Source organism: Chanos chanos, chromosome 2 (assembly GCF_902362185.1).
Source record: "Chanos chanos chromosome 2, fChaCha1.1, whole genome shotgun sequence".
In the NCBI taxonomy this organism is placed as follows: Eukaryota; Metazoa; Chordata; class Actinopteri; order Gonorynchiformes; family Chanidae; genus Chanos; species Chanos chanos.
In genome coordinates, this window is record NC_044496.1 from 28,166,437 (window position 1) to 28,191,271 (window position 24,835).

At 43.1% G+C, this 24,835-nt stretch overlaps 1 protein-coding gene across 1 annotated transcript in view; it reads left to right on the forward strand.

The window, feature by feature from the left end:
- The window catches only part of ryr1b (ryanodine receptor 1b (skeletal)), an 82,586-nt gene that overhangs the window by 13,703 nt on the left and 44,048 nt on the right, over nucleotides 1-24,835 (forward strand). The window contains exons 2-33 of the mRNA XM_030765221.1: nucleotides 1,400-1,519; nucleotides 1,844-1,945; nucleotides 3,372-3,392; nucleotides 5,492-5,566; nucleotides 6,021-6,099; nucleotides 7,122-7,234; nucleotides 7,447-7,546; nucleotides 10,721-10,817; nucleotides 10,955-11,029; nucleotides 11,266-11,422; nucleotides 11,668-11,832; nucleotides 12,010-12,131; nucleotides 12,527-12,707; nucleotides 14,020-14,155; nucleotides 14,420-14,515; nucleotides 14,606-14,724; nucleotides 14,976-15,109; nucleotides 16,186-16,427; nucleotides 16,714-16,906; nucleotides 17,561-17,777; nucleotides 19,022-19,126; nucleotides 19,241-19,344; nucleotides 19,577-19,660; nucleotides 19,777-19,936; nucleotides 20,214-20,361; nucleotides 20,574-20,779; nucleotides 20,947-21,121; nucleotides 21,520-21,728; nucleotides 22,039-22,391; nucleotides 23,223-23,352; nucleotides 23,692-23,852; nucleotides 24,101-24,263. Coding sequence (XP_030621081.1) covers nucleotides 1,400-1,519; nucleotides 1,844-1,945; nucleotides 3,372-3,392; nucleotides 5,492-5,566; nucleotides 6,021-6,099; nucleotides 7,122-7,234; nucleotides 7,447-7,546; nucleotides 10,721-10,817; nucleotides 10,955-11,029; nucleotides 11,266-11,422; nucleotides 11,668-11,832; nucleotides 12,010-12,131; nucleotides 12,527-12,707; nucleotides 14,020-14,155; nucleotides 14,420-14,515; nucleotides 14,606-14,724; nucleotides 14,976-15,109; nucleotides 16,186-16,427; nucleotides 16,714-16,906; nucleotides 17,561-17,777; nucleotides 19,022-19,126; nucleotides 19,241-19,344; nucleotides 19,577-19,660; nucleotides 19,777-19,936; nucleotides 20,214-20,361; nucleotides 20,574-20,779; nucleotides 20,947-21,121; nucleotides 21,520-21,728; nucleotides 22,039-22,391; nucleotides 23,223-23,352; nucleotides 23,692-23,852; nucleotides 24,101-24,263 — 4,542 coding nt within the window. The remainder of the gene's footprint in view (nucleotides 1-1,399; nucleotides 1,520-1,843; nucleotides 1,946-3,371; nucleotides 3,393-5,491; nucleotides 5,567-6,020; nucleotides 6,100-7,121; nucleotides 7,235-7,446; nucleotides 7,547-10,720; nucleotides 10,818-10,954; nucleotides 11,030-11,265; nucleotides 11,423-11,667; nucleotides 11,833-12,009; nucleotides 12,132-12,526; nucleotides 12,708-14,019; nucleotides 14,156-14,419; nucleotides 14,516-14,605; nucleotides 14,725-14,975; nucleotides 15,110-16,185; nucleotides 16,428-16,713; nucleotides 16,907-17,560; nucleotides 17,778-19,021; nucleotides 19,127-19,240; nucleotides 19,345-19,576; nucleotides 19,661-19,776; nucleotides 19,937-20,213; nucleotides 20,362-20,573; nucleotides 20,780-20,946; nucleotides 21,122-21,519; nucleotides 21,729-22,038; nucleotides 22,392-23,222; nucleotides 23,353-23,691; nucleotides 23,853-24,100; nucleotides 24,264-24,835) is intronic.

Consider the following 24,835-nt stretch of genomic DNA (forward strand, 5'->3'; position numbering starts at 1 on the left):
CAACGCAAATGTTGCTCGTGTAAGAAAAACCTTACCTGGAAAGGTTTTTGTTGGTCAAGTCACCTTTTATTTCTATGGCCTCCGACCTGCCTCCATTTCTAATGTTTATCAATATCTAACAGTTACAGATGAAACTAACTGGAAGTAAATGAGTAAATGAAAGTTACAGTGAAATGTGTAATACTTCAGTACTAGTCTTAAAGTTTGCTTTACATTTTTCAGATGATTTATACTGTAGCTATATGTGTGCACTGTACTTTCTGTTAAGTCATATTATTGCATTAATGGTTGCGCTCACACCACACAGTAGAAATGTGTGTGTGCTTAATCCAATGGGCTACTTGGGCTAAAAAAAACCCTGGTTCCTCAGGACCGATAGCTGAGCAGTGATTCAGAGGGTGAGGGAGTGGAGAGATCTGCTGTTGGATCGTGTGCCCTGAAGAGAGGGCAGACTGTCCCCATTTCTTCTGAGTTGGGGGGTAGGCGGGTTGAAGAGGATAGGGGGTCGTTACTGGAGAGGACAGAGGAGACATATTTGGGCTGGCAGAAGATAAATAGTAGGCCAACTGAAGAGGGACATGACATGACTAAAGAACAGATATGGTTCAGTGGGAGCTCTGAGAAGTCATGAATTTACACTAGTACAGTTTATGTCAGCCAGAAAACTTGCCAGAGCTCAAACAGTGCACACAATGACAACTCAGAGGTCTCCCATGCATCATCAGCTGACACACAGAGGAAGAGAGAGGGAGAGAGAGAGTAAATGATAGGAAACAAGGAAGAGAGGTACTGTAGATATTGTGAACAATGTAAATACTGAGAGAAGAAAAAGGAGTAGAGAACAGTGAATGAAAGACAAAAAAAGGTTGTAGATAGAGGAGAAGAACGAAAATGCCAAAGAGAGAGAGAGAGAGAGAGAGAGAGAGAATGACAGAGATACAGTAGATGGGGAAATGTAGGCTGAGAGAGAGGGTAGGGATGGATAAACTTACATAATGAGTGACTGCAAGGAACAGCTGAGAATGCCCAGAGTCAGGTGGAGGGCTAGCTACGGACGGAGCAGCGTTTATCAGTTTATTTACACCACAGACCCTCAGCAGTCAAAACCTGATGAGTGTGTGTGTGCGTGTGTGTGCGTGTGTGTGTGTGAGTGTGTCAGAGAGAGAGAGAGAGAGAGAGAGAGAGAAAGAGAGAGAGAGTGAAAGTAACATTTATGTATATTATCTTTCCTTGTCTACCCTTGTCTACTTTATAGGAGTAAGTATTTATTGGACTTGACCCCATTATTACAAGCCATGGTCAGGTCTGTTACCTGATTCCCTGTGTCCTCTGACTGTGTTCTCTCTCTGTCTCTCTCTCTCTCTCTGTCCTTAATTTACTCTTTCTGGGGCCACTGCAGGACGACCAGGTGGTGCTTCAGTGCACTGCCACTATTCAGAAGGAACAGATCAAACTGTGCCTGTCCTGCGAGGGTTTTGGAAACCGCCTCTGCTTCCTGGAGACGACATCCAACGCTCAGGTAACCTACTTCTCCTCCCCTCTTAACCTCCCCCTGTAGACCATTAACTCTACAGCACTACCCCAGTACTCAGAGTAAGCATAGTTAACTCAGACCTAGAGGGATTATGTTTAGCCTCTGCAGTTATGAATTCACATTTTGTGTTTGATGTCTCAAACAAGAAAATTGTGCCAGCTGACACTTTCTGAGGATACTCAAATGAACAAAAAACCTTTAAAAAACTGCAGGGCAATATCCCCGCCGGCCTTGTAACATGTATAGTCTGTTGGATAAACCCGGTTTGTGAGTGTGTGTGTAATTGCGCTGTGTTTATCCTCGGAGCAGAATGTGCCCCCTGACCTGGCGATCTGTGCCTTCATCCTGGAGCAGTCGCTGTCTGTGCGTGCCCTGCAGGAGATGCTGGCTAACACCGTGGAGATGAATGAGGTAAGAGTCTTAGAAAGACAGGGGGGAGATCAAATTCTTTATGAGGGATTAAAAAAAGATGGCATGTGGATATTGAAGAAGCTGAAGTTAAGGTAAAGGTTAACAGGATAGAGGTGGAATAAATAATGCATTATGTTTGTAGTTTCCATAATCTCTGAGTGCAGGAGCAGAATTGAGACATTCACAGAGAGGTGGAAACTCATAATGAGAGTGAGAAGAGGAAAGAAAGCAGAAATGACAGATGGAAGAGTGCTCCAGTCTCTATGGAGGGACTGTTATTTTTTTTTTACAAGATAATTGCAGAGTCACAATTCAACTACTGTGGCATTACCAATGTGGACAATGTGGACAACATACACTACTTAATGTTTGGGTGGGTTGTGTGTGTGTGTGTGTGTGTGTGTGTATGTGTTACACTGGCTGGAAATAAGAATGGGCAATGAAACATAAACTTAAAATCTTTTTGGTATATCATTTTAAACACACTAATTAGACTTATGTAATACTAAGTGAAAATGGGACCATACTGTAAAGAAAAACTGCAAAAGTTTGATTTGAGATTTTTTGTTAGACAAAATTTGCTTATTGTTAAGTAGTGAATGTATTTATCCACTTGTTTTATAGTTTTGTATTGTTAATTGGTGTCCTAAACATGTGCTTACCTGTGTCTGATGGTCAGCTGTACATTTTTGCTGTTTTTGTTTCCACAAGTAAGAGGTTCAGTGATCCACTCTCTTCTCTGAAGTGATGGTCCAATTTGGATTGTTTGACCTGAAATACAACAGTGTTTTTCTGATGTAGTTCCACAGACCCTCCTGTCCTCAGCATGTTTACTTCAGACCGACACTGTCATGCCCAATTTAACTCAATGAATGTCTCATCAAGTCCTTGATTAGCTGAATCAGGTGTGCTAGTGCTTGACTAATGTAAAAATGCTGAGGGCAAGTGGCCCTGTTGGAGTGAATTGAAAAACATTGGTGCAAATACACAGGATAAAAAAGAACAGTGGAGGGAAGTAACAGTGGAGAGCAATTACACTGGAGAGTAATTACAGTGGAGAGCAATTACAGTGGAGAGCAGTTACAGTGGAGAGTAATTACAGTGGAGAGCAGTTACAGTGGAGAGTAATTACACTGGAGAGTAATTACAGTGGAGAACAATTAGTTGAAAGCAATTACAGTGGAAAATAATTGCAGTGGAGCATAATTACGGTGGAAAGCAGTTACAGTGGAAAGCAATTAAAGTGCAGAGCAGTTACAGTGGAGAGTAATTACAGTGGAGAGCGACTGTGATTTCTGTGTGAGATACACACTCCTGTGTTATAATTTCTCACAAAACTTTCATGTAGCTCCATTAGTGTAATGTAATCTCCTGTACTTTTTGTCTCTTCTCTGACCCTACCTCCCCCTTTCCCTGCCAACCGTAGGCAGTCGATTTGGACCAGTGGGTATGTCTTTGCATATGTCTCACACACTGTCACATGTTTTTTCCACCTCCTCCCGAAACTCAAAGTCCCCTCACCTCTGCTTCCCTCTCTCTGTCCCCAAATCTCCTCCTATTTAATGGCCACTCTGGATGAAATGGTGCTCCAGCTACTGTTCACCACCCACTAAGCCGTAACTTCCTCTGACCTCTGACTCCCTGTTCTGTCAACACACCTGTTCCACACTTTGTCTGTTAGTGTTGTGTGGTTGGAATTCCATTTGGCCTCCAAATGGCATTTCAAACAGAAGCTCACTCCCCATGAATGAACCAAAGAGAGAGAGAGAGAGAGTAAGAGAGATAATTCCTAAGAGTAGCCAGGGACTAGCCAAGCAGATCCCAGTTAAGGCTATAAGCTCACCACACCCCGCCCTGCTCCAGTCTGAAGGTATTCGCTCCATACTGTCCAGGGTCACAACAACACTGGCACAACTCTGGAGAAAGACAGTGCCTCCTTAAGAGGTAGTTGATCTGTGTGCTTTTTCGTGGGTGTTATCATTATGTGAGGAAAATAGATTTGTGTCTGAGTCTTCTATAGACTTGTGCCATTCATAATGCTTGTCCATTTCTCTTGTATATCCCCACACATATTGTGCCCAGTGCATTAATCTCTCCATACTCAGTCATTCACCTATGTGTACACCACATCATCTGATCAAAGATAAATGTCCCACATACTCACACTCTGTCCTCCCCTCTCTCCAACCCCCCACCCCCATTTGTTCCATATGTACATGCATCTGCCTTAGTTTCATGCTTGTTTTCTGAGCTGGGTCAGTTCAGCTTGGTCATTTTACAGAGTGAATTGAGTTCATTGATTTTTCTAAGCCTTTATAAATCTCATTGAATGTTATGTTAATTTCATGAATTGACTTTAATCAAATTTGAACTGACATCAGCCCACATTACTTTTACTCTCAAACTTATTTGGGGAGTGAGCAAATCCAATTAAACCATTCCCATCAGTCCTCTAAGGACACTCATAAAGCTTCTACACAATGCTCATTAAGAGTGGCTGGTCTCAGTCATTTAGTATTGTCTGAGGGGATTAAACAAATCCTCTTCAGTTTGAGTGTCAGTGTTAGTGTAGGGTTCACCTGGCTCTGTAAACCCAGGGGCTCTTCTCTTGAGCCATGGTTTCCCCCCCCTCGGTAGAGCTGATGGATGAGAATAGCATGGCTCTAGGCCCAGTACAAAGTCCCATCTCAGACTGAGGGGTGAGAGGATGGGAAAGGGTGGTGATGGTGCTGTAGGGAGGGTGGGATGGTGGAATCTGACACCTACTGCTCTGAGCAGGTTTGCTCCCTCCAGACTGAGCCAGCTGTCTCTCTCTTTCCCTCTCTCTAACACACACACACACACACACACACGCTTTCAAAGCTAGGCGTTAATGTGGACAGTCAAGACAAGGCATAACACACTGACCCTACTCCGATTGCCTTCCCACTCTTTATGTTCTGGTGGATTAAGGTGTGCTTAACAGCAGAGACCTGCGACATGCATTCTCACACACTCAAAAAAATGGAGATGTAACTGATGGTGATGATGGTGGCCGATTGATGAAGATAATCACTAATAACAATAATATACATACATATTTTTTGTTGTTTTGAATCCTCTCTGAACGTTGAGAAAAGATAACCCCTTCCTGGAGCGTGTGTGACAGATCCCTATGTGAATCCACCTGGTTTGATGTGAACTGTGACACTGTTGTTTATTACTTTAATCACGTGTGTTCTTCCTGTGGTACCTGACTGACTCTCTGTGAATGTGACTTTGAGGTGAAGAGATGCCCAGTCATCTTTTTGACGCAGTGCCTCTTTGTTTTCTCTTTCCTTGCCCCCTCACATAAAGCTTTGTATCTGTTTTCAGTTCCTCTGTGTGTGTCTACCTGGAGTTCTGAGTTTTACCTGAACAGTGTATATTTGTTGGGGGGAAGGGGGTGGCGTAAGGGTTTTGGGGTTGTTGCTCAGAGGTGGGTAACCCCCTCCAAGTGGTGAAAATTAAATGTGATTGGGTGATTAACCCATTGTGCTGTCTACGTTGTCCTCTTCTGTCCTGCAGTCATCCCAGGGCAGCGGTCATCGCACTCTGCTGTATGGCCATGCCATTCTCCTGAGACACCACCACTCTGGCATGGTGAGGGTCTTCATCACTCCTCTTGCCCCCTTTTGTGAGAAAGAGATTTTTAGTGAATGAATAAAGAACGGTTTAAAAGCTGGGTGTATGATGAAACAGCATGAATTGGCAGTCCAGTCTCATTTACATCTATCTATCTATCTTTATATATATATATAAATATATATATATACACACACACATATATATACATATACATATACGTGTGTGTGTGTGTATGTTTATGTATATATATATATATATATATATATATATATATAGCATGTATTACACAGGCATTCATAACATTAGTCGGGTTTAAGTATCTCAAAGCCTGTACCCTATGCTCAACCCTGACCTGTCTACTTTTTCACTGAGGTGATTGTGAAGCCAACTGACTGACATTTAATAGTTCAGATTTACCACTCTGAGCAGACGCTCAGTTTTCCTAACAGTGTCTGTCTCTGTATTCTAGTACTTGAGTTGCTTGACAACGTCACGTTCCCTCACAGACAAGCTGGCCTTTGACGTGGGCCTGCAGGAAGATTCCACAGGTACTGCCACTATTTAGAATATTCTCTGGTTCACACAGACCAACACTAGTTTAATATCTACTTTAGATCTGAATCTGAAGATCTGAAGAAAAAAAAACTTTTGAAACGAAGACATTACAGTTATTACAGTTTTTTTCTTTTCATCGCCAGGATTGAGGAGTTAAAGAATGCTGAAAATCAGCTATTGCTCAATGAAGTTGCTGTTATCATCTCTGCATTACAGAGTACACAAAAGCCCATAATATAAATCATGTGAATATATTGAAAACTGCTTCACAACTTCGTAACATTCATAAAGTTGTGCAATATTTTACCTTCCCGAAGAACTGATGTACCTCAAGGAAATGTAAATGGGCAAACAATGGCAAAATCTATTTTGCACAATAGCGTAGTTTCATATTTCATCTATGTTTATTTGGTGAAAACATAAAAATATACAGTGCCTGTCAAAACTTTTGGGACACTCAGAGATTCATCTAAGAGAATAAGCTTCACTTAACACAAATACAGACTGACATGTTTCAACAGAAAGCTGTTAAAATCTTGCTGTTTTTCTTGGCAAAAAGCACAAAACAACTCACAAAAGGACTATCTTGGACTATCTATAATGATATGCACCACCCATTTCATACCCTTGTTTTGATGTCAACACACATCAGAGGCTACCTTTCAGGTGTTTAAACTGCCTTTGAGGCAAAAGACTTTCAGTATGAGCTTTTAACAACAGTTTGGAAAAAGAAAACTGTCAAATGATTATTTAGGCAAATCCTACTTTTCATACCAAGGAAGACATGTGGATGGACATGAAGCTGAGTGTTGCATAAATATACCCAAAGTATTAGCACAAACCTCTGCAGACATTTTTTTTTCAGTTGAAAGGTAACAGAAAAATCAAACATTACTCATACAAATTTTAGAAAAGTCAGGCAGTGTACCTATTTATGAACCTTGCCATAAGCTCCTGTGGTTTTTAAGAAGGTGATGAGGGTCATTAGTGTGATGGTGCTTTTCACTGTGTCTAGGTGAGGCATGCTGGTGGACCATCCATCCTGCATCCAAACAGAGGTCAGAGGGTGAGAAGGTCAGAGTCGGTGATGACCTCATCCTGGTCAGCGTGTCATCAGAGAGATACCTGGTAAGACCTCTCCTCCCTTTTACCCTCTCTTTCCCATTTCGCTGGCTGTTTTTCCTCATGCTTGTTTCAAGAACACACAGTATATGTGTGCAACAGAACATTCTCATGCTACATGTTAGCTTTTGCTCGCTGAGTTCGAGTGTTTTTCTTTTTGATGTAGCAAATCCTATGCATATTTCTGAATATTTCTAAACATGTGTGTGTGTTTGTAGCACCTGTCCTATGCAAGTGGAGACCTGATGGTGGATGCCTCCTTCATGCAGACTCTGTGGAACATGAACCCAGTCTGCTCCGGCTGCGAAACGGCTGAGGGTCAGCTTCACTCCCTTCCTTTTTAACCAATCACACAGAGCCCCGGTCACCGTTAGACTTTTAACCAATCAGACAGCCCCTACTTCACTGTTAGACTTTTAACCGATCAGACAGCCCCTACTTCACTGTTAGACTTTAAACCAGTCGGACAGCCCCTACCTCACTGTTAGACTTTTAACCAATCATGCAACATCTAACTCCCCGTTAGACTTTTAACCAGTTGGACAGCCCCTACCTCACCATTAGACTTTAAACCAGTCACATATCTCATACTCACTGTTAGACTTTTAACCAGTCACACAGACCCTAACTCACTGTTAGATTTTTAACCAGTCACACAGACCCTAACTCACTGTTAGACTTTTAACGGATCACACAGAGCCCTGCTGACTGTTAGACTTTTAACCAGTCACACAGACCGTAACTCACTGTTAGATTTTTAACCAGTCACACAGAGCCCTGCTGACTGTTAGATTTTTAACCAATCACACAGACCCTAACTCACTGTTAGACTTTTAACGGATCACGCACAGACCCTAACTCACTGTTAGACTCTTAACCGATCACACAGACCCTAACTCACTGTTAGACTCTTAACCGATCACACACAGACCCTAACTCACTGTTAGACTTTTAACCAGTCACACAGAGCCCTGCTGACTGTTAGACTCTTAACCGATCACACAGACCCTAACTCACTGTTAGACTCTTAACCGATCACACACAGACCCTAACTCACTGTTAGACTTTTAACCAGTCACACAGAGCCCTGCTGACTGTTAGACTCTTAACCGATCACACAGACCCTAACTCACTGTTAGACTCTTAACCGATCACACACAGACCCTAACTCACTGTTAGACTTTTAACCAGTCACACAGAGCCCTGCTGACTGTTAGATTTTTAACCAATCACACAGACCCTAACTCACTGTTAGACTTTTAACGGATCACGCACAGACCCTAACTCACTGTTAGACTCTTAACCGATCACACAGACCCTAACTCACTGTTAGACTCTTAACCGATCACACACAGACCCTAACTCACTGTTAGACTTTTAACCAGTCACACAGAGCCCTGCTGACTGTTAGACTCTTAACCGATCACACAGACCCTAACTCACTGTTAGATTTTTAACCAATCACACAGACCCTAACTCACTGTTAGACTTTTAACCAGTCACACAGACCCTAACTCACTGTTAGACTCTTAACCAGTCACACAGACCCTAACTCACTGTTAGACTTTTAACGGATCACACAGACCCTAACTCACTGTTAGACTTTTAACCAGTCACACAGACCCTAACTCACTGTTAGACTCTTAATGGATCACACACAGACCCTAACTCACTGTTAGACTCTTAACCGATCACACACAGACCCTAACTCACTGTTAGACTTTTAACCAGTCACACAGACCCTAACTCACTGTTAGACTTTTAACGGATCACACAGACCCTAACTCACTGTTAGTCTTTTAACGGATCACACACAGACCCTAACTCACTGTTAGACTCTTAACGGATCAAACACAGACCCTAACTCACTGTTAGACTTTTAACCAATCACACACAGACCCTAACTCACTGTTAGACTCTTAACGGATCACACACAGACCCTAACTCACTGTTAGACTTTTAACCAGTCACACAGACCCTAACTCACTGTTAGACTTTTAACCAGTCACACAGACCCTAACTCACTGTTAGACTTTTAACCAGTCACACACAGACCCTAACTCACTGTTAGACTCTTAATGGATCACACACAGACCCTAACTCACTGTTAGACTCTTAATGGATCACACACAGACCCTAACTCACTGTTAGACTCTTAACCAATCACACACAGACCCTAACTCACTGTTAGACTCTTAACCGATCACACACAGACCCTAACTCACTGTTAGACTTTTAACCAGTCACACAGACCCTAACTCACTGTTAGACTTTTAACGGATCACACAGACCCTAACTCACTGTTAGTCTTTTAACGGATCACACACAGACCCTAACTCACTGTTAGACTCTTAACGGATCAAACACAGACCCTAACTCACTGTTAGACTCTTAACCAATCACACACAGACCCTAACTCACTGTTAGACTCTTAACGGATCACACACAGACCCTAACTCACTGTTAGACTTTTAACCAGTCACACAGACCCTAACTCACTGTTAGACTTTTAACCAGTCACACAGACCCTAACTCACTGTTAGACTTTTAACCAGTCACACACAGACCCTAACTCACTGTTAGACTCTTAATGGATCACACACAGACCCTAACTCACTGTTAGACTTTTAACCAGTCACACAGACCCTAACTCACTGTTAGACTTTTAACCAGTCACACACAGACCCTAACTCACTGTTAGACTCTTAATGGATCACACACAGACCCTAACTCACTGTTAGACTCTTAATGGATCACACACAGACCCTAACTCACTGTTAGACTTTTAACCAGTCACACAGACCCTAACTCACTGTTAGACTCTTAACCAATCACACACAGACCCTAACTCACTGTTAGACTTTTAACCAGTCACACAGACCCTAACTCACTGTTAGACTTTTAACGGATCACACACAGACCCTAACTCACTGTTAGACTCTTAACCAGTCACACAGACCCTAACTCACTGTTAGACTCTTAACCGATCACACACAGACCCTAACTCACTGTTAGACTCTTAATGGATCACACACAGACCCTAACTCACTGTTAGACTTTTAACGGATCACACACAGATCATAACTCACTGTTAGACTTTTAACAGATCACACACAGACCCTAACTCACTGTTAGACTCTTAACGGATCACACACAGACCCTAACTCACTGTTAGACTCTTAATGGATCACACACAGACCCTAACTCACTGTTAGACTCTTAATGGATCACACACAGACCCTAACTCACTGTTAGACTCTTAATGGATCACACACAGACCCTAACTCACTGTTAGACTTTTAACCGATTGCATAGCCTTATCGTTACTGCCCGGTACAGGAGTCTGTATACAATACTGAGTGTTATTTAGTAGATTATTTTTCTGACCGTTACTGTCTAGAAGTGTCTATTCTGTTGTTAAGATGTGCACTTTGTCTCTTATTCACTGATTATATTGTGTCTTTCATCTTCATTCTGATGTGTTCCCTTCAGGGTATGTGACGGGAGGTCATGTTCTCCGCCTGTTCCATGGTCACATGGATGAATGTCTTGCCATCTCTACACCCGACCAAGGAGAAGAGCAGCGCAAGTGAGTGAACTCTCTTGATTATTCTCACATTGCAGTCAGAACTTGAGTAATGATAAACTAATCTGTCTCTCTGTTTCTCTGTCTATCTGTCTGTCTGTCGGTCTCTGTCTCTCTCTCTTTCTCATTTTTTTCCTCAGGATTGCTCAGTATGAAGGTGGAGCTGTGTGCAGTCAGGCACGTTCTTTATGGAGGCTGGAACCTCTGAGAATCAGGCAAGTGAACACTCCCACCCACAGGATAGTGTTCAGACTGTGTTAGCATCTGCCTGCAGTGCTTTAGTGTGTGTGTGTGTGTCTTGTGTCTGTAGCTGGAATGACAATCACAATGGTGTGTGTGTGTGTGTCTTGTGTCCGTAGCCGGAGTGGCAGTCAAATGAAGTGTGTGCGTTTGTTGTTTCTATGGCTGGAGTGGCAGTCATATGAAGTGTGTGTGTTTGTTGTTTCTGTAGCTGGAGTGGCAGTCATATGAAGTGGGGCCAGCCTTTCCGTGTGAGACACATCACCACAGGACGGTACCTCTGTCTGGATGAGGAGAAGGGTCTCATGGTGCTCGATCCAGAGAAAGCCAACACCAAACAGTCTGCCTTCTGCTTCCGAATCTCAAAGGTCAGACTGAGTCCTCTAAATCACAACAGCGCACCACAGCCCGCTCATTATTGCACTGATTTATATATATATAAAACCTGCTCAGGAGCAGACCAACCTATAGTCCAAAGACAAAATCTCGTATGAGATGCATTTGGTTGTATACTTTTGTCGTTTGACTTTTTTTTTCTTTTTCACATTCTTTTCATATAATCGTCATTGCACCCTGCTCATGGTCCTGTGTTGTGCTGCTTCCTCTTGAGCAGGAGAAAGTGGATGTGGCTCAGAAGCGTGATGTGGAGGGCATGGGCATCCCGGAGATCAAGTATGGAGAGTCCATGTGTTTTGTGCAGCACGTCTCTACGGGACTGTGGCTCACCTATGCTGCACTGGATGCCAAAGCAGCTCGCCTGGGCACCATGAAGAGAAAAGTACAAACATTAGACTGCCTAGGAATTAGCTATTATTAATAACTAATTATTCAGTTAGCTAAATAATATGCATTTAATAGTCAAACTGATCCAAAATCGTTGTCTTATGTTTCACCAACAGCTTGCTGATCTCATTTTCTGATCTCGTATACACTCATTCTGCGTTTCTCCTTTTAGGCCATACTGCATCAGGAAGGGCACATGGACGACGCTCTGTTACTGTCACGCTCTCAGACCGAGGAGTCCCAGGCAGCCAGAATGATCTACAGCACCACAGGCCTCTTCACACAGTTCATCAAGTATGACACGCACACACACACACACGCAGATGCACACGTACACGCACACACACACACAGCCCAAACAAATTCCCTCAGTCTACTCAGTGCAACTGGGCAAAGTCAACCCTGTTCATACATGCACGTAATGCACAGCATTTGCTAAAAGACAAACATCAATTTGTTTAGAAGCTTTCAGTAGTGTCTGTACTGCAGTCTCACTGTTAACTCAGGTGTCATGCACAGGAACACATCTTACTTTGCAACATGTCAGCTTTCACTGTAGGGATATGCATTCATCAGTTGTTGTTAATTAACCTTTATTGGATTGTTCCTAACGAAGGAAAAGACATGTTAGCTAAATTAGTTCCTCATCTTCTCTCTGTGTGAATATTTTTTTTTTCTGAATGCTGTAGGGGTCTGGACTCCCTGAGTGGAAAAAACAAAGCGCCCATGTCTCTGCCCCTGGACGGAGTCATCCTGTCCCTCCAGGACCTGATCCACTACTTCCGCCCTCCAGAGGAGGAGTTAGAGCATGAGGAGAAACAGACGAAACTGCGCTCCCTACGCAACCGACAGAACCTCTTTCAAGAGGAGGTATAAGGACAAACCTGTGTGTGTGTGCGCGCGCGCGCGCGTGTGTGTGTGTGCACGCATGCACGTGTGTGTGTGTGTATGTGTGTGTCTGTCCTTGTGTGGGAGAGTGAGTAAGATAATTATTTCTGAGAGTTTTTATGGAAGTGGATATACTTATCTGTTCATGTAGCTGAGGGTTAGAAGTCTGTGTGTGTGTGTGTGTGTGTGTGTGTGTGTGTGTGTGCAGTCTTGACATTGTTTTCTCCCTGACTGTGTGCTATAGGGTATGATCACCATCGTGCTGGACTGCATCGATCGCCTGAACGTCTATTGTTTTCTCCCTGACTGTGTGCTATAGGGTATGATCACCATTGTGCTGGACAGCATCGATCGCCTGAACGTCTATTGTTTTGTCCCTGACTGTGTGCTATAGGGTATGATCACCATTGTGCTGGACTGCATCGATCACCTGAACGTCTATTGTTTTGTCCCTGACTGTGTACTATAGGGTATGATCACCATCGTGCTGGACTGCATCGATCGCCTGAACGTCTATTGTTTTCTCCCTGACTGTGTGCTATAGGGTATGATCACCATCGTGCTGGACTGCATCGATCGCCTGAACGTCTATTGTTTTCTCCCTGACTGTGTGCTATAGGGTATGATCACCATTGTGCTGGACAGCATCGATCGCCTGAACGTCTATTGTTTTGTCCCTGACTGTGTGCTATAGGGTATGATCACCATTGTGCTGGACTGCATCGATCACCTGAACGTCTATTGTTTTCTCCCTGACTGTGTGCTATAGGGTATGATCACCATCGTGCTGGACTGCATCGATCGCCTGAACGTCTATTGTTTTGTCCCTGACTGTGTGCTATAGGGTATGATCACCATCGTGCTGGACTGCATCGATCGCCTGAACGTCTATTGTTTTCTCCCTGACTGTGTGCTATAGGGTATGATCACCATTGTGCTGGACAGCATCGATCGCCTGAACGTCTATTGTTTTGTCCCTGACTGTGTGCTATAGGGTATGATCACCATTGTGCTGGACTGCATCGATCACCTGAACGTCTATTGTTTTGTCCCTGACTGTGTACTATAGGGTATGATCACCATCGTGCTGGACTGCATCGATCGCCTGAACGTCTATTGTTTTCTCCCTGACTGTGTGCTATAGGGTATGATCACCATCGTGCTGGACTGCATCGATCGCCTGAACGTCTATTGTTTTCTCCCTGACTGTGTGCTATAGGGTATGATCACCATCGTGCTGGACTGCATCGATCGCCTGAACGTCTATTGTTTTGTCCCTGACTGTGTGCTATAGGGTATGATCAACATCGTGCTGGACTGCATCGATCGCCTGAACGTCTACAACACCGCTGCCCACTTCTCTGAGTTTGCTGGTGAAGAGGCTGCCGAATCCTGGAAGGAGATTGTCAACCTGCTCTATGAGCTGCTGGGTGAGACAAACCATATTACTACCAATACAGTCTGTCTACCTCAACTAAACCATCTCTGAGAAAACTACGTGCTCCATGAGATGGTTCACAGGATATGCTGTTATTCACACCACTGTAGTGTCATTTCACAAATGGATTGCGTGCTATAAGACCTGTTTACAGGACTTGTAGAGGAAAGTTAAAAACACTGCATAATTCTGTTTCCTTTGAAAAACAGCCACACAGCATTTTGACCATCTAAACAAACTGTGCCCCTCTTTTCAGCCTCCCTGATCAGAGGGAACCGTGCTAACTGCGCTCTGTTCTGTGATAACCTGGACTGGCTGGTCAGCAAGCTGGACCGTTTGGAGGCCTCCTCAGGTACAGACCAAGCCTCTTTCCAAAACATTGTGTCTACCCACTCATAGTACCCTTTGGTTCAGTCACGTTAACTGTCATGTCTCCCCTCAGGTATTCTGGAGGTGTTGTACTGCGTTTTGATTGAAAGCCCTGAAGTGCTGAACATCATCCAGGAGAACCACATTAAATCGATCATTTCCCTTCTGGACAAGCATGGCCGTAATCATAAGGTCAGCATTGTTTGTAACTCAAAAACCACGTTTTGGTACACTAAATACATTTTCTCAAACTAAAAAATAGACTGGAGAATTTATCCCTTTTGGTCATCATGCATACCATTTATTTTCAAATTGTATTCTTTAGACAGTATCTTGAAATGAAATAAGGGAAAATAAGTGGAAACCACCTCAGAGTTCCTGTTTACATGTGTGTGCTGTTTTAAACTTTAACTGACACCTTTATGCACTTCTGTACCCCTCAGGTTTTGGATGTGCTGCGCTCTCTTTGTGTGTGTAATGGTGTAGCTGTGAGGTCCAATCAGAACCTCATCACAGAAAATCTGCTCCCGGGTCGAGACCTCCTGCTGCAGACTAGCATTGTTAATTATGTGACCAGGTAAGTCTGATTTGTAATTTCACCTCAGAGTGACCAGTTATGATAATTCTGCTGAAGTACTGATTTGTAAGGCTTTTTTTAGTCACTGGTTGCTAATAGGGCTGCTCAATTATGGCAAAAATCAAATTCCGATTATTTTGTCAATACTGAGATCACGATTATTTGCGTGATTTCTCATTGACTTTGGAAACATCATGCATTCATTGAACTTAAAAAAAAACTTGTCTTTTCAACAGTGGATTTTCTTGAAATTTAAATATAATTCAACTGAAAAACAAATAATAAAAAAATAAATAAATAAATAAATAAAATAATATGATAATATATAATATACAGTCATGCGTCGCTTAACTTTCGCAACACGTTCTGTGAAATGGGACGTTATGTGATTTGGACGTTGTGCGAACATCATATTATGGGCTATAATGTAAACAGAGAGATAATGCTACAACACTCAAGAGCCGCGCGATACATGAGATTGGGTGCTGCTGCCCACGAGTCGAAGCATATGCTGTTATTCGGTCAACTTTTTATTTGTAAGTAGGGAAAGTTCACATTAAAATAATGATAGAAAGAACAGAACAGCTACACAAGCCAGTAACATAGACATTTTGATGACTATCAAGACATATGTATTATAGGTTATGTATGTACCAGGTTATGTATGTAAAGCGGTTGCACGCCTGGCAGTGCAATCGCTTTAAACACTGGAGACATGAGATACGTGTTGTGTGCGGGAAGCTGTTGCACTCGCTATGTCCGGTTACGTCCGCTCCATTCTGTTGTCCGATTAGGATTACCGAACTCTGTTATAACCTTATGGGACCACGGACATATATGCGGTGCATCTCGTTACCCGAACGGACGTTGTGCGGCGCATGACTGTATATACGTTTAAATAAATGATACGGCACAATAATCAGTTTTTATCTCGATTATCCTGCTTTCACAGTAGTTGAAAGCCAAAACTGAAAATAGTATTTGATTAATTGCACAGCCTTGGTGGCTAATGTTGAAAAAACAAATCAGCAGAGTCCTGTAGATATAAGAAGTCGTATCTTCTCCTCTGCCCGCAGTGTGAGGCCAAATATCTTCCTGGGGACGTGTGAGGGCTCCACACAGTACAAGAAGTGGTACTTTGAAGTGATGGTAGACTATGTGGAGCCGTTTGTCACTGCTCAGACCACTCACCTGCGTGTGGGCTGGGCCCTGACTGAGGGCTACAGTCCTTATCCAGGTGGAGGAGAAGGCTGGGGTGGCAATGGTGTTGGAGACGACCTCTACTCATATGGCTTTGATGGCCTCCATTTGTGGTCAGGTGAGAACTTGTCTTTCTGTCTCTCCTCAGATTCACTATTTCATTATGAATCTTCATCTTAATCTTAATCTAAATGATTGTCAGACCGCCCTGAGAAAAGGGTTTTGTTGCACTGAGACAGTTTGTTTAGTAGGACTGTCAATGTAACAGATTTTAGTTTTCCTCTTTTTATTTTGTATTTGTTTTGATTTGTATGTTGAGTAAGTTTAAAGGACCAGAATATGCCATCATTTTGTTTGCCATCCCTTCATTCGTCAGATTACCCGATCACCTCTTTCTTCTCCAGGTCACGTGCCTCGTCAGGTGGCCTCACCCAGTCAGCATATACTGGCCGCAGATGACGTCGTGAGCTGCTGTCTGGATCTGAGTGTACCCAGCATCTCTTTCCGTATCAATGGCCATCCTGTACAGGGCATGTTTGAGAACTTCAATGTGGATGGCCTGTTCTTCCCTGTCATCAGCTTCTCTGCTGGAGTCAAGTAAGAACCCGTGGATGAGCACATGTGAAGACAGGAAGAAAATAGTTATCAGAGGAAGTCCATACCATGGTTCCTTTGGTTCAAAGAGACAAGGCAAAACTCACTGGTGTATTGGTAAAAGCTCTGTACTCATAGTACTCCGTTGTAAATCATTTCTTTGCGGGTTGAATGAACAATATAAAGGCAACACGTTGCTCTGCTATTAGTCACTACATTCTTAGTCCATGGCCCTAATGTAGTGTTTCATTGCTGGACCCTGAAACAGGGAATTTAATCGTATTTATCTGACGGATGGTTTCATCTGCTGAATGACTTGAATTGAAACACATCTCTGGGAAAAAAGGACCTTGGTTTCAGTCGACACAATCTATGAGTTATTGTGGTCAGTCAGGACTTGCTAATATAAAAGTAAGCTGGTTTAACAATGTGCTGGTTTAATAATGAGCTGGTTTAACAGTCAGCTGTTTTAATAGCGAGCTGGTTTAACAGTGAGCTTGTTTAACAGTGAGCTAGTTTAACAATGAGCTGGTTTAATAATGAGTCAGTTTAACAATGAGCTGGTTTAATAATGAGTCAGTTTAACAGTGAGCTGGTTTGATACTGAGCTTGTTTAATAGTGAGTTGTATTAACCTGGTTTCCCTTTCATCTCTGAGGGCCCGTTTTCTGTTGGGTGGTCGCCATGGTGACTTCAAGTTCATGCCTCCGCCCGGGTATGCTCCATGCTACGAGGCTCTGTTGCCCAGAGAAAGGATGCGCATAGAGCCCATAAAAGAGTACAAGCATGATTTTGATGGTGTCAGGAACCTGCTCGGACCCACTCGCTCCCTCACACACACCTCCTTTACACCATGCCCTGTGGACACAGCACAGGTTAGAGTCACACACGCACATGCCATTTCATTTTGAGTTCCTCCTTATTGTAGAGCGTAGGGGTGGACAGTATCATAGGTGGACCGCAGTCCGGGTTCCGACCCAGATGCAGTCCTATCCGGACCCAGACCCATACCCGATAAATCATTGAGAATTATTAAGTTTGATGGAGTGTTTCTATTTTAACTGCCGCAGCTTTTCTAGCCTGTACCGCACTGGTTTAGCAGCCAGAAAATTCACAGACCAATTGCATGCATTGTAAGTCATTTCATGTGATGCTACTCAACCAATCAAATCTGCGCAGTCTCATAAGCATTGTGACTTGAGTCAGTGAGTGAGAATCGATACACACACACAGGGGAGAGACGAGATGAGAGACAATAGTCGGAGAAATAAGTGAGTCATAGAAAAGTAATTTCACATGGCGTGCTCTAAAAACAGAAAAGTAGACAGCGAAAACAGACCTTTTAATCAAGAATGGACAGACTCTTAGATGTTCATTCTTCCCATGGGCAGTTCAAAACCAGTATGTCTCATATGTTCCGAGACCGATTATTAAAATGATTAAAAGTGGCAATGTGAAATGCCACTACGAGACAAAGCACAAATCTTTTGAGCAAACATACTCACTCAAATCCAAATTGAGAGCATAGAAAATAAGTGATCTAAGAGCCCAATATGATTGATCCACTAGAATCCTAATACATTCACTAGAATCCTAATACGCCCAACAGCGAATGTTCCCTTAAAGTTGCTTTGGATTTTGGGTCAATATAAAAAAACATTTACTGACGAAGGGGTTGTCAAAGAGTGCATGAGTGTGGTAGCTGAAACCTTACTTGATGGAAAACAAAAACAGTACAGTTAAGAGTACAGTAATAGCTACCATGCAGCTGCCATACCAGGGCTTTGCCCTTTCAAAGGTATTTATACTGAAATTTTAAGAAAAAAAAGAAACATTGTGATATATACTGTATATATATTTACAGTCTGTGCTTCAGATTATACCACGATATAAATTTTAGGCCATACCGTCCAGCCCAGAGCATCAAGACTGCATTACTACACTCACAGCACTGTGTATATCTTTTGCCTAACATTATGACCCACAAAGTGTCAGATGTGTGCTCAATGTATCTCAGATGGTGTCTTGATCTTCTGTTATTAAGGATCTTTGTTAAGTTATGTTAGTCTGTGTAGTGATAGCTGTTAACTGCTGCTTTTCTGATTGGCTGGTTGTGCAGATTGTGTTGCCTCCTCATTTGGAGCGTATCAGAGAGAAGCTGGCAGAGAACATTCATGAACTCTGGGCTGTCACCCGCATTGAGCAGGGCTGGACTTATGGATTGGTGAGGACACTCACACACACACACGCACACACACACACACACACACACACACGCTTATTTTATTTAATGCATTCTCTGTGGTGGAGTCTACACACTATCTCTCCTCTCTCACAGTTCAGGGATGATAATAAGAAACTGCACCCATGCTTGGTGGACTTTCAGAGCCTCCCTGAGCCAGAGAGAAACTACAACCTGCAGATGTCTGGAGAAACACTAAAGTGAGTGAGGAATCTGATTGAAAGTAGACTCTATAAGACTCTAAATGCCTCTGCTCTCTCTCCCTCTCCTACACCTGCTCTTTTATACTTTCTCTCCCTCTGGTCACTGTATTATCCGCATCTCGCCCTGCCATCATAAAGTTTCTTGTATTTTATGTTTTCCCTTCGGTGGTACATTTCTCTCTTGCTAATCCCCTCCTTCTCTCTTTTTCCTCCCTTTGAATCGCTGTAGGACTCTCTTGGCCCTGGGCTGTCATGTGGGTATGGGGGATGAGAAGGCAGAGGAGAACTTGAAGAAGATAAAGCTTCCTAAAACGTAGGTGTGAAAAAGCTGTGACTGACCACATGCACCACCTACTGTAATGAACTGTTATGCACTGGGGTCTCTCTCTCTCTCTCTTTCTCTCCCTTTCTCTCTCTTCTCTCTGTCAGTTATGTGATGAGTAGTGGCTACAAGCCTGCCCCTCTGGATCTCAGTCATGTCAAACTGACACCCAACCAGAACCAGCTAGTGGAGAAGCTGGCTGAAAATGGACACAATGTGTGGGCACGAGACAGAGTGAGACAGGGCTGGACTTACAGTATTGTGCAGGTACAGGCCTGTTTCTGTCTCACACCTCTTTTTTCCTCACACCTGCCATATCTTATGGAAGTGTCCGTATCTTGTGTACTACATCAAAAATGTCTCAAATAGCATGAACATAGTTAGAGAACAAACAAGTTTAAACCGAATGTATGAGAGCAAATTTGAGGGGGGCTTGTGGTAGTGCATGGAGCTGCACAGGACTTGTCAAACACTGAAATGTGGTGCCAAAAATGGCAGCTCTCAGAGAATGTGCATTCCTCACGTGGACTGTTGTGTCTCTCAGGACATCATGAATAAGCGTAACCCTCGTCTGGTCCCTTATAACCTGCTGGATGAGAAAACCAAGAAAACCAATAGAGATAGCGTCAACAACGCTGTACGCACTCTCATTGGCTATGGCTACAACATAGAACCGCCAGACCAGGAGAGCAGTGAGTCTTGCCATTCTTGCAGCATATACCACGTATGACTTTATTGAGTGCTTCGTTATGTTCTTATGTCCAGTATGCACTGAATTCATGTTACTTAGATGTTCTTCACTATGGGTATTGTATGCTTCTTTTTCATTATAATATTTGCTCTCTTGTATCCCTCCGCTGTGTACATTTTCATTTCTCTGTGCTCTTCTCTGTTCCTGTCATAGCTGGTCACGGTGTTGATAACAAGCGTGGGGACAAGGTGCGTATCTTCAGAGCAGAGAAGAGCTATGCTGTCACTCAGGGCAAGTGGTACTTTGAGTTTGAGGCAGTGACGACGGGTGAGATGAGAGTGGGCTGGGCTAGGCCCAGTGTCCGTGCTGACACCGAGCTTGGAGCCGACGAGCTGGCCTATGTCTTTAATGGAAACAGGGTAAGCGTCTAAACCGAACTTTTCATCCTGTATTCCCTATCTTTTGAACAAATATTTCTATATCCACTATTTCTAATCTTGACAATATACCATGCTACACCATGGGCCCTTGCATTATTTCCTAATGAAACTTTTTTAACCCAATGCTTTCTCCCCCTCCGTGGCAGGCCCAGCGTTGGCACATTGGGAATGAGCCGTTTGGGCGGCAGTGGCAGTCAGGGGACGTGGTGGGCTGCATGATTGACCTGACAGAGATGAACATCATGTTCACACTGAATGGAGAAATGCTCATCAGTGACTCTGGCTCAGAGATGGCCTTCAAAGACATTGAGATCGGAGAGGGTGAGTGAATGTAGACCCCACGTGAAAAAAAAAAAACATTATTACTCCGAGAAATATATAGTTTATATTAGAGTAGTTGCTTGGGATGATGAAAACCATTTGCTGGCCTGATGAATTAAAACACTCCTTGTATTGAAGGTTTATTTGTATGTGAGTTGATCTTACATGACCAGATCTTTAGATCTCCTTTAGGTCTCCTTGGGGTGTGCGCTGTGTAGAAATTTATGGCATTTGATAGTTTCAGCTTTTTAATTGGCATGCTTTGGTTAATGACATACTCATTTGTTACTGAATTCGAACAAGCTTTGAATACTCATAGTATTACAGTCTTTGTGCATAGGGGGAAAAAATGGGTAACCTTCAGTGTAGTGTAATGCATTATCCTCTCTTTTCCCCAGGTTTTATTCCTGTGTGCTCCCTGGGTCTGTCTCAGGTGGGTCGTATTAACCTGGGTCAGAATGTTAGCAGCCTGCGTTACTTTGCCATCTGTGGGCTGCAGGAGGGCTTTGAGCCTTTTGCCATCAACATGAAGAGGGACATTACCATGTGGTTCAGCAAGAGCCTACCCCAGTTTGTCCCAGTGCCAGCTGAACACCCTCACATTGAGGTATAGGGTTCACATGTTTCTTTATATTTTCTGGGTGAGAGCTGTATCTAATCTTCATAAGCTTTGTTTTCTGAAGATATATTTACAACATATCAGAGTTTATGGAAAAGCATAAATTATGTTTGTGGCACTGCTTAACTCTCAAATATATCACATTTGGAACCCATTCAGACAGCACAATAACTCACATCATGCTGAATGCTTACAGTACAGTTGTCATATTCATCCACAAACCTGAAGTGTAGTTTTACTGACAAGTCTTTGACACACCTTATGCTGACTTTTTAAGTTTGATTTCTGTTGTTCCCAGGTGTCTCGAGTGGATGGAACTGTGGAAAGTGCCCCCTGCTTGAAGTTGACCCACAAGACATTCGGCTCCCAAAACGCTAACACGGACATGCTGTTCCTCAGAATGAGCATGCCCGTGGAGTTCCACGAGACCTTCAAAGTGCCCGCGGGCACCACGCCCCTTACCCGCGCCCTCACCATCCCTGAAGACGAGGTACTGGAGGTGGACCCTGACTCAGACTTTGAGGTGCTAAAGAAGTCTGCTAGCCGCAAGGAACAGGAAGAAAAGGAAAAGGAACCCTCTGTGCCCAAAGACATCCCCAGCATCAAGGAGAATGAGAAAGACACGGCCTCTGAGAAAGGAAAAAAGAAAGGGTGAGACGTGAATACATGTCATACAGAGCAGTCAAAAGGAGCATGGGAGTAAGGCCAGGCTGGATTTGGTTTCATTCTCTAGAAGGGCTGAAGCTCAGAGAGGATCAGTATCTCTGGTCAGACCATTAAAGTTAGCTAATGCTGGATCGTCAGTTGACATGGTTAAGGGGTGGTCAGGACAAGGCTGTCACCTGCTGTATCTTTATGTTGCTGTGTCTGTGTAAGGCGCTGTCTCACAAGATACTCACCTCTCTATCTTTATGTTGCTGTGTCTGTGTAAGGCGCTGTCACACAAGATACTCATCTCTATACTGTTGTGTTGCTGTGTTTGTGTGAGGCATTGTTTCACAAGGCACTCAGCTAAAAATACAGAGAACTATTGCTCTAAAGATTTGGGTTCATTCACCAAATGCAGTATGGCTTGCTCCCCAAGTATAACCAAAACACAAAATATTTTCGAGAATGGAGTTGGACAACTCCAGGTGATCAGTGGAGTTGAGTCTCTGTGCCATGTGTGAAGATAATTTGGTCTGCTCAATCTTGATTGGCCAGTTTCTGGAATTTAGAGCTATCCCCTTCAAAAGTTCAAATAGTTTGAAGTTTGAAGTGGATGGTGTGCTCCACAAAAAGACATTGCTCTTCCAAAAAAAAGCCAGAACCAAGCCATATTGTAATTATTGGTCAGACACTTCTCTTGTATAAAAAACAACTGAAAACATGCTTTCTGTGGACATGGGGTCTAATGATGTACTGTCTTGTGAAGGATATAGTGTTTTGGTGTATACAGCGTATTGGGCTTTTATTCTTAATTTTTTATCTTTCCCTGTACAGTTTCCTGTTTAAGGCAAAGAAAGCAGCAATGATCACACCTCCTCCTGCTCCACCGACTGTTCCACGATTAGTGGAGGATGTGGTGCCTGATGATCGGGATGATCCTGAAATTATTATGAACACCACCACGGTGAGAAAGGCCAATGCCATTTACAAAAGAGCTACTCCACTTCTAAACTGACATACTGATTACTCCATCTGAAAATGGATGTATACAGAGATGAGAGATATCCTATTAGGATTTTAATGTTTGTGCATGTGTATCTACTCCTATAGGATGTTTTAACAAATGCTTTGGGTCCTGTAGTTTTTGTGGGTTTTATATGAACCACACATAACAGAATCTGAGCAGCAGATATGATTATAGCTTAGCTCTTTCACTTGATCATATATGACATTCTCTCTTCTGTTGTCCTCCCTCTCTCAGTCTCTATTTTCTCTCTCATTCTCTCTCTCTGTCTGTTTGCAGTACTATTACTCAGTCCGTATCTTCGCTGGTCAGGAGCCCAGTGGTGTATGGGTTGGCTGGGTTACCCCTGACTATCACCAGTATGACCTTAACTTTGACCTGTCTAAAGTCCGCAACGTTACTGTGACTGTAGGAGATGACAAAGGGAACATTCATGACAGGTGAGATGGCAGACACATGCAAGCACGCATTCTTACTCTCCAGTCATAATGTATGACATGTCTCCTTCATTAATACACAGTATGCTTTTTAACAAGCCCAGAAAGCCTTGAGCACTGTCTTTGGATAAATGCCATGATTCTTTGTAACTCTTAACTGGGCTACTCTGATCGTGGTCGCTTAGTTCTTATGTATTTGTTAGTGGTGTTGTGTGGAAAGCAAATAGCTAAACACTTCATTTGTTTTTCAGCATGAAACGTGGTAACTGCTACATGGTTTGGGGAGGAGAATTTGGGAGTAGTAGCCAGCAGCGCTTCAGCCAGGAGGATCTGGTGATTGGCTGTCTGGTTGACCTGGCAACAGGTCTCATGACATTCACAGCCAACGGGAAAGAGATCAACACCTTCTACCAGGTGAGGCTGGAGGTCTTTGGAACAGTGGAAGTGTATCATACCACCTGTGGAATAGAAAGGGGCTTGTTTTGTTTTCGCTGTTGGACCATTTTTATGTTTTTTTTAAAATCTGTATTTATCGGCTTACTTTGTTCAGTGTGGTGGAAAATGGCTACAGTATTTTGTTCCTGGTAAGTTAAATGTCTGTATCTTCGTGAAGAGTCAAGCGTAACCAAATGGTCTGTTTTCTTTTCAACACAGTCATTCTCCATGTTCTAAATGTGAACTGATGCCACACAAAGACATTTTTTCTTCTCTTTGAAAGTGGTCATGGCTTCCCTATGAGGCCAGTGGTGGCCCACTGATTGTTCATGAAAATTTTCCTGTCTTTCACTGTAAAAGTGTCTTCTGTAAAAGCTGTTGAGGAATATGTGTTTGAAAAGGCCAAGACTGTTAGACTGTTAGATTGCCAGATGTGGTGTCAGAATGGCAGCGTCCCTGTTTTGTGAGATGGACCACAAAAAAAATGTGTAGAGGAAAGAAAACGTTCTCTCTCTCAACCTCTTGTTGTAGGTGTCTGTATTTCTTCAGTT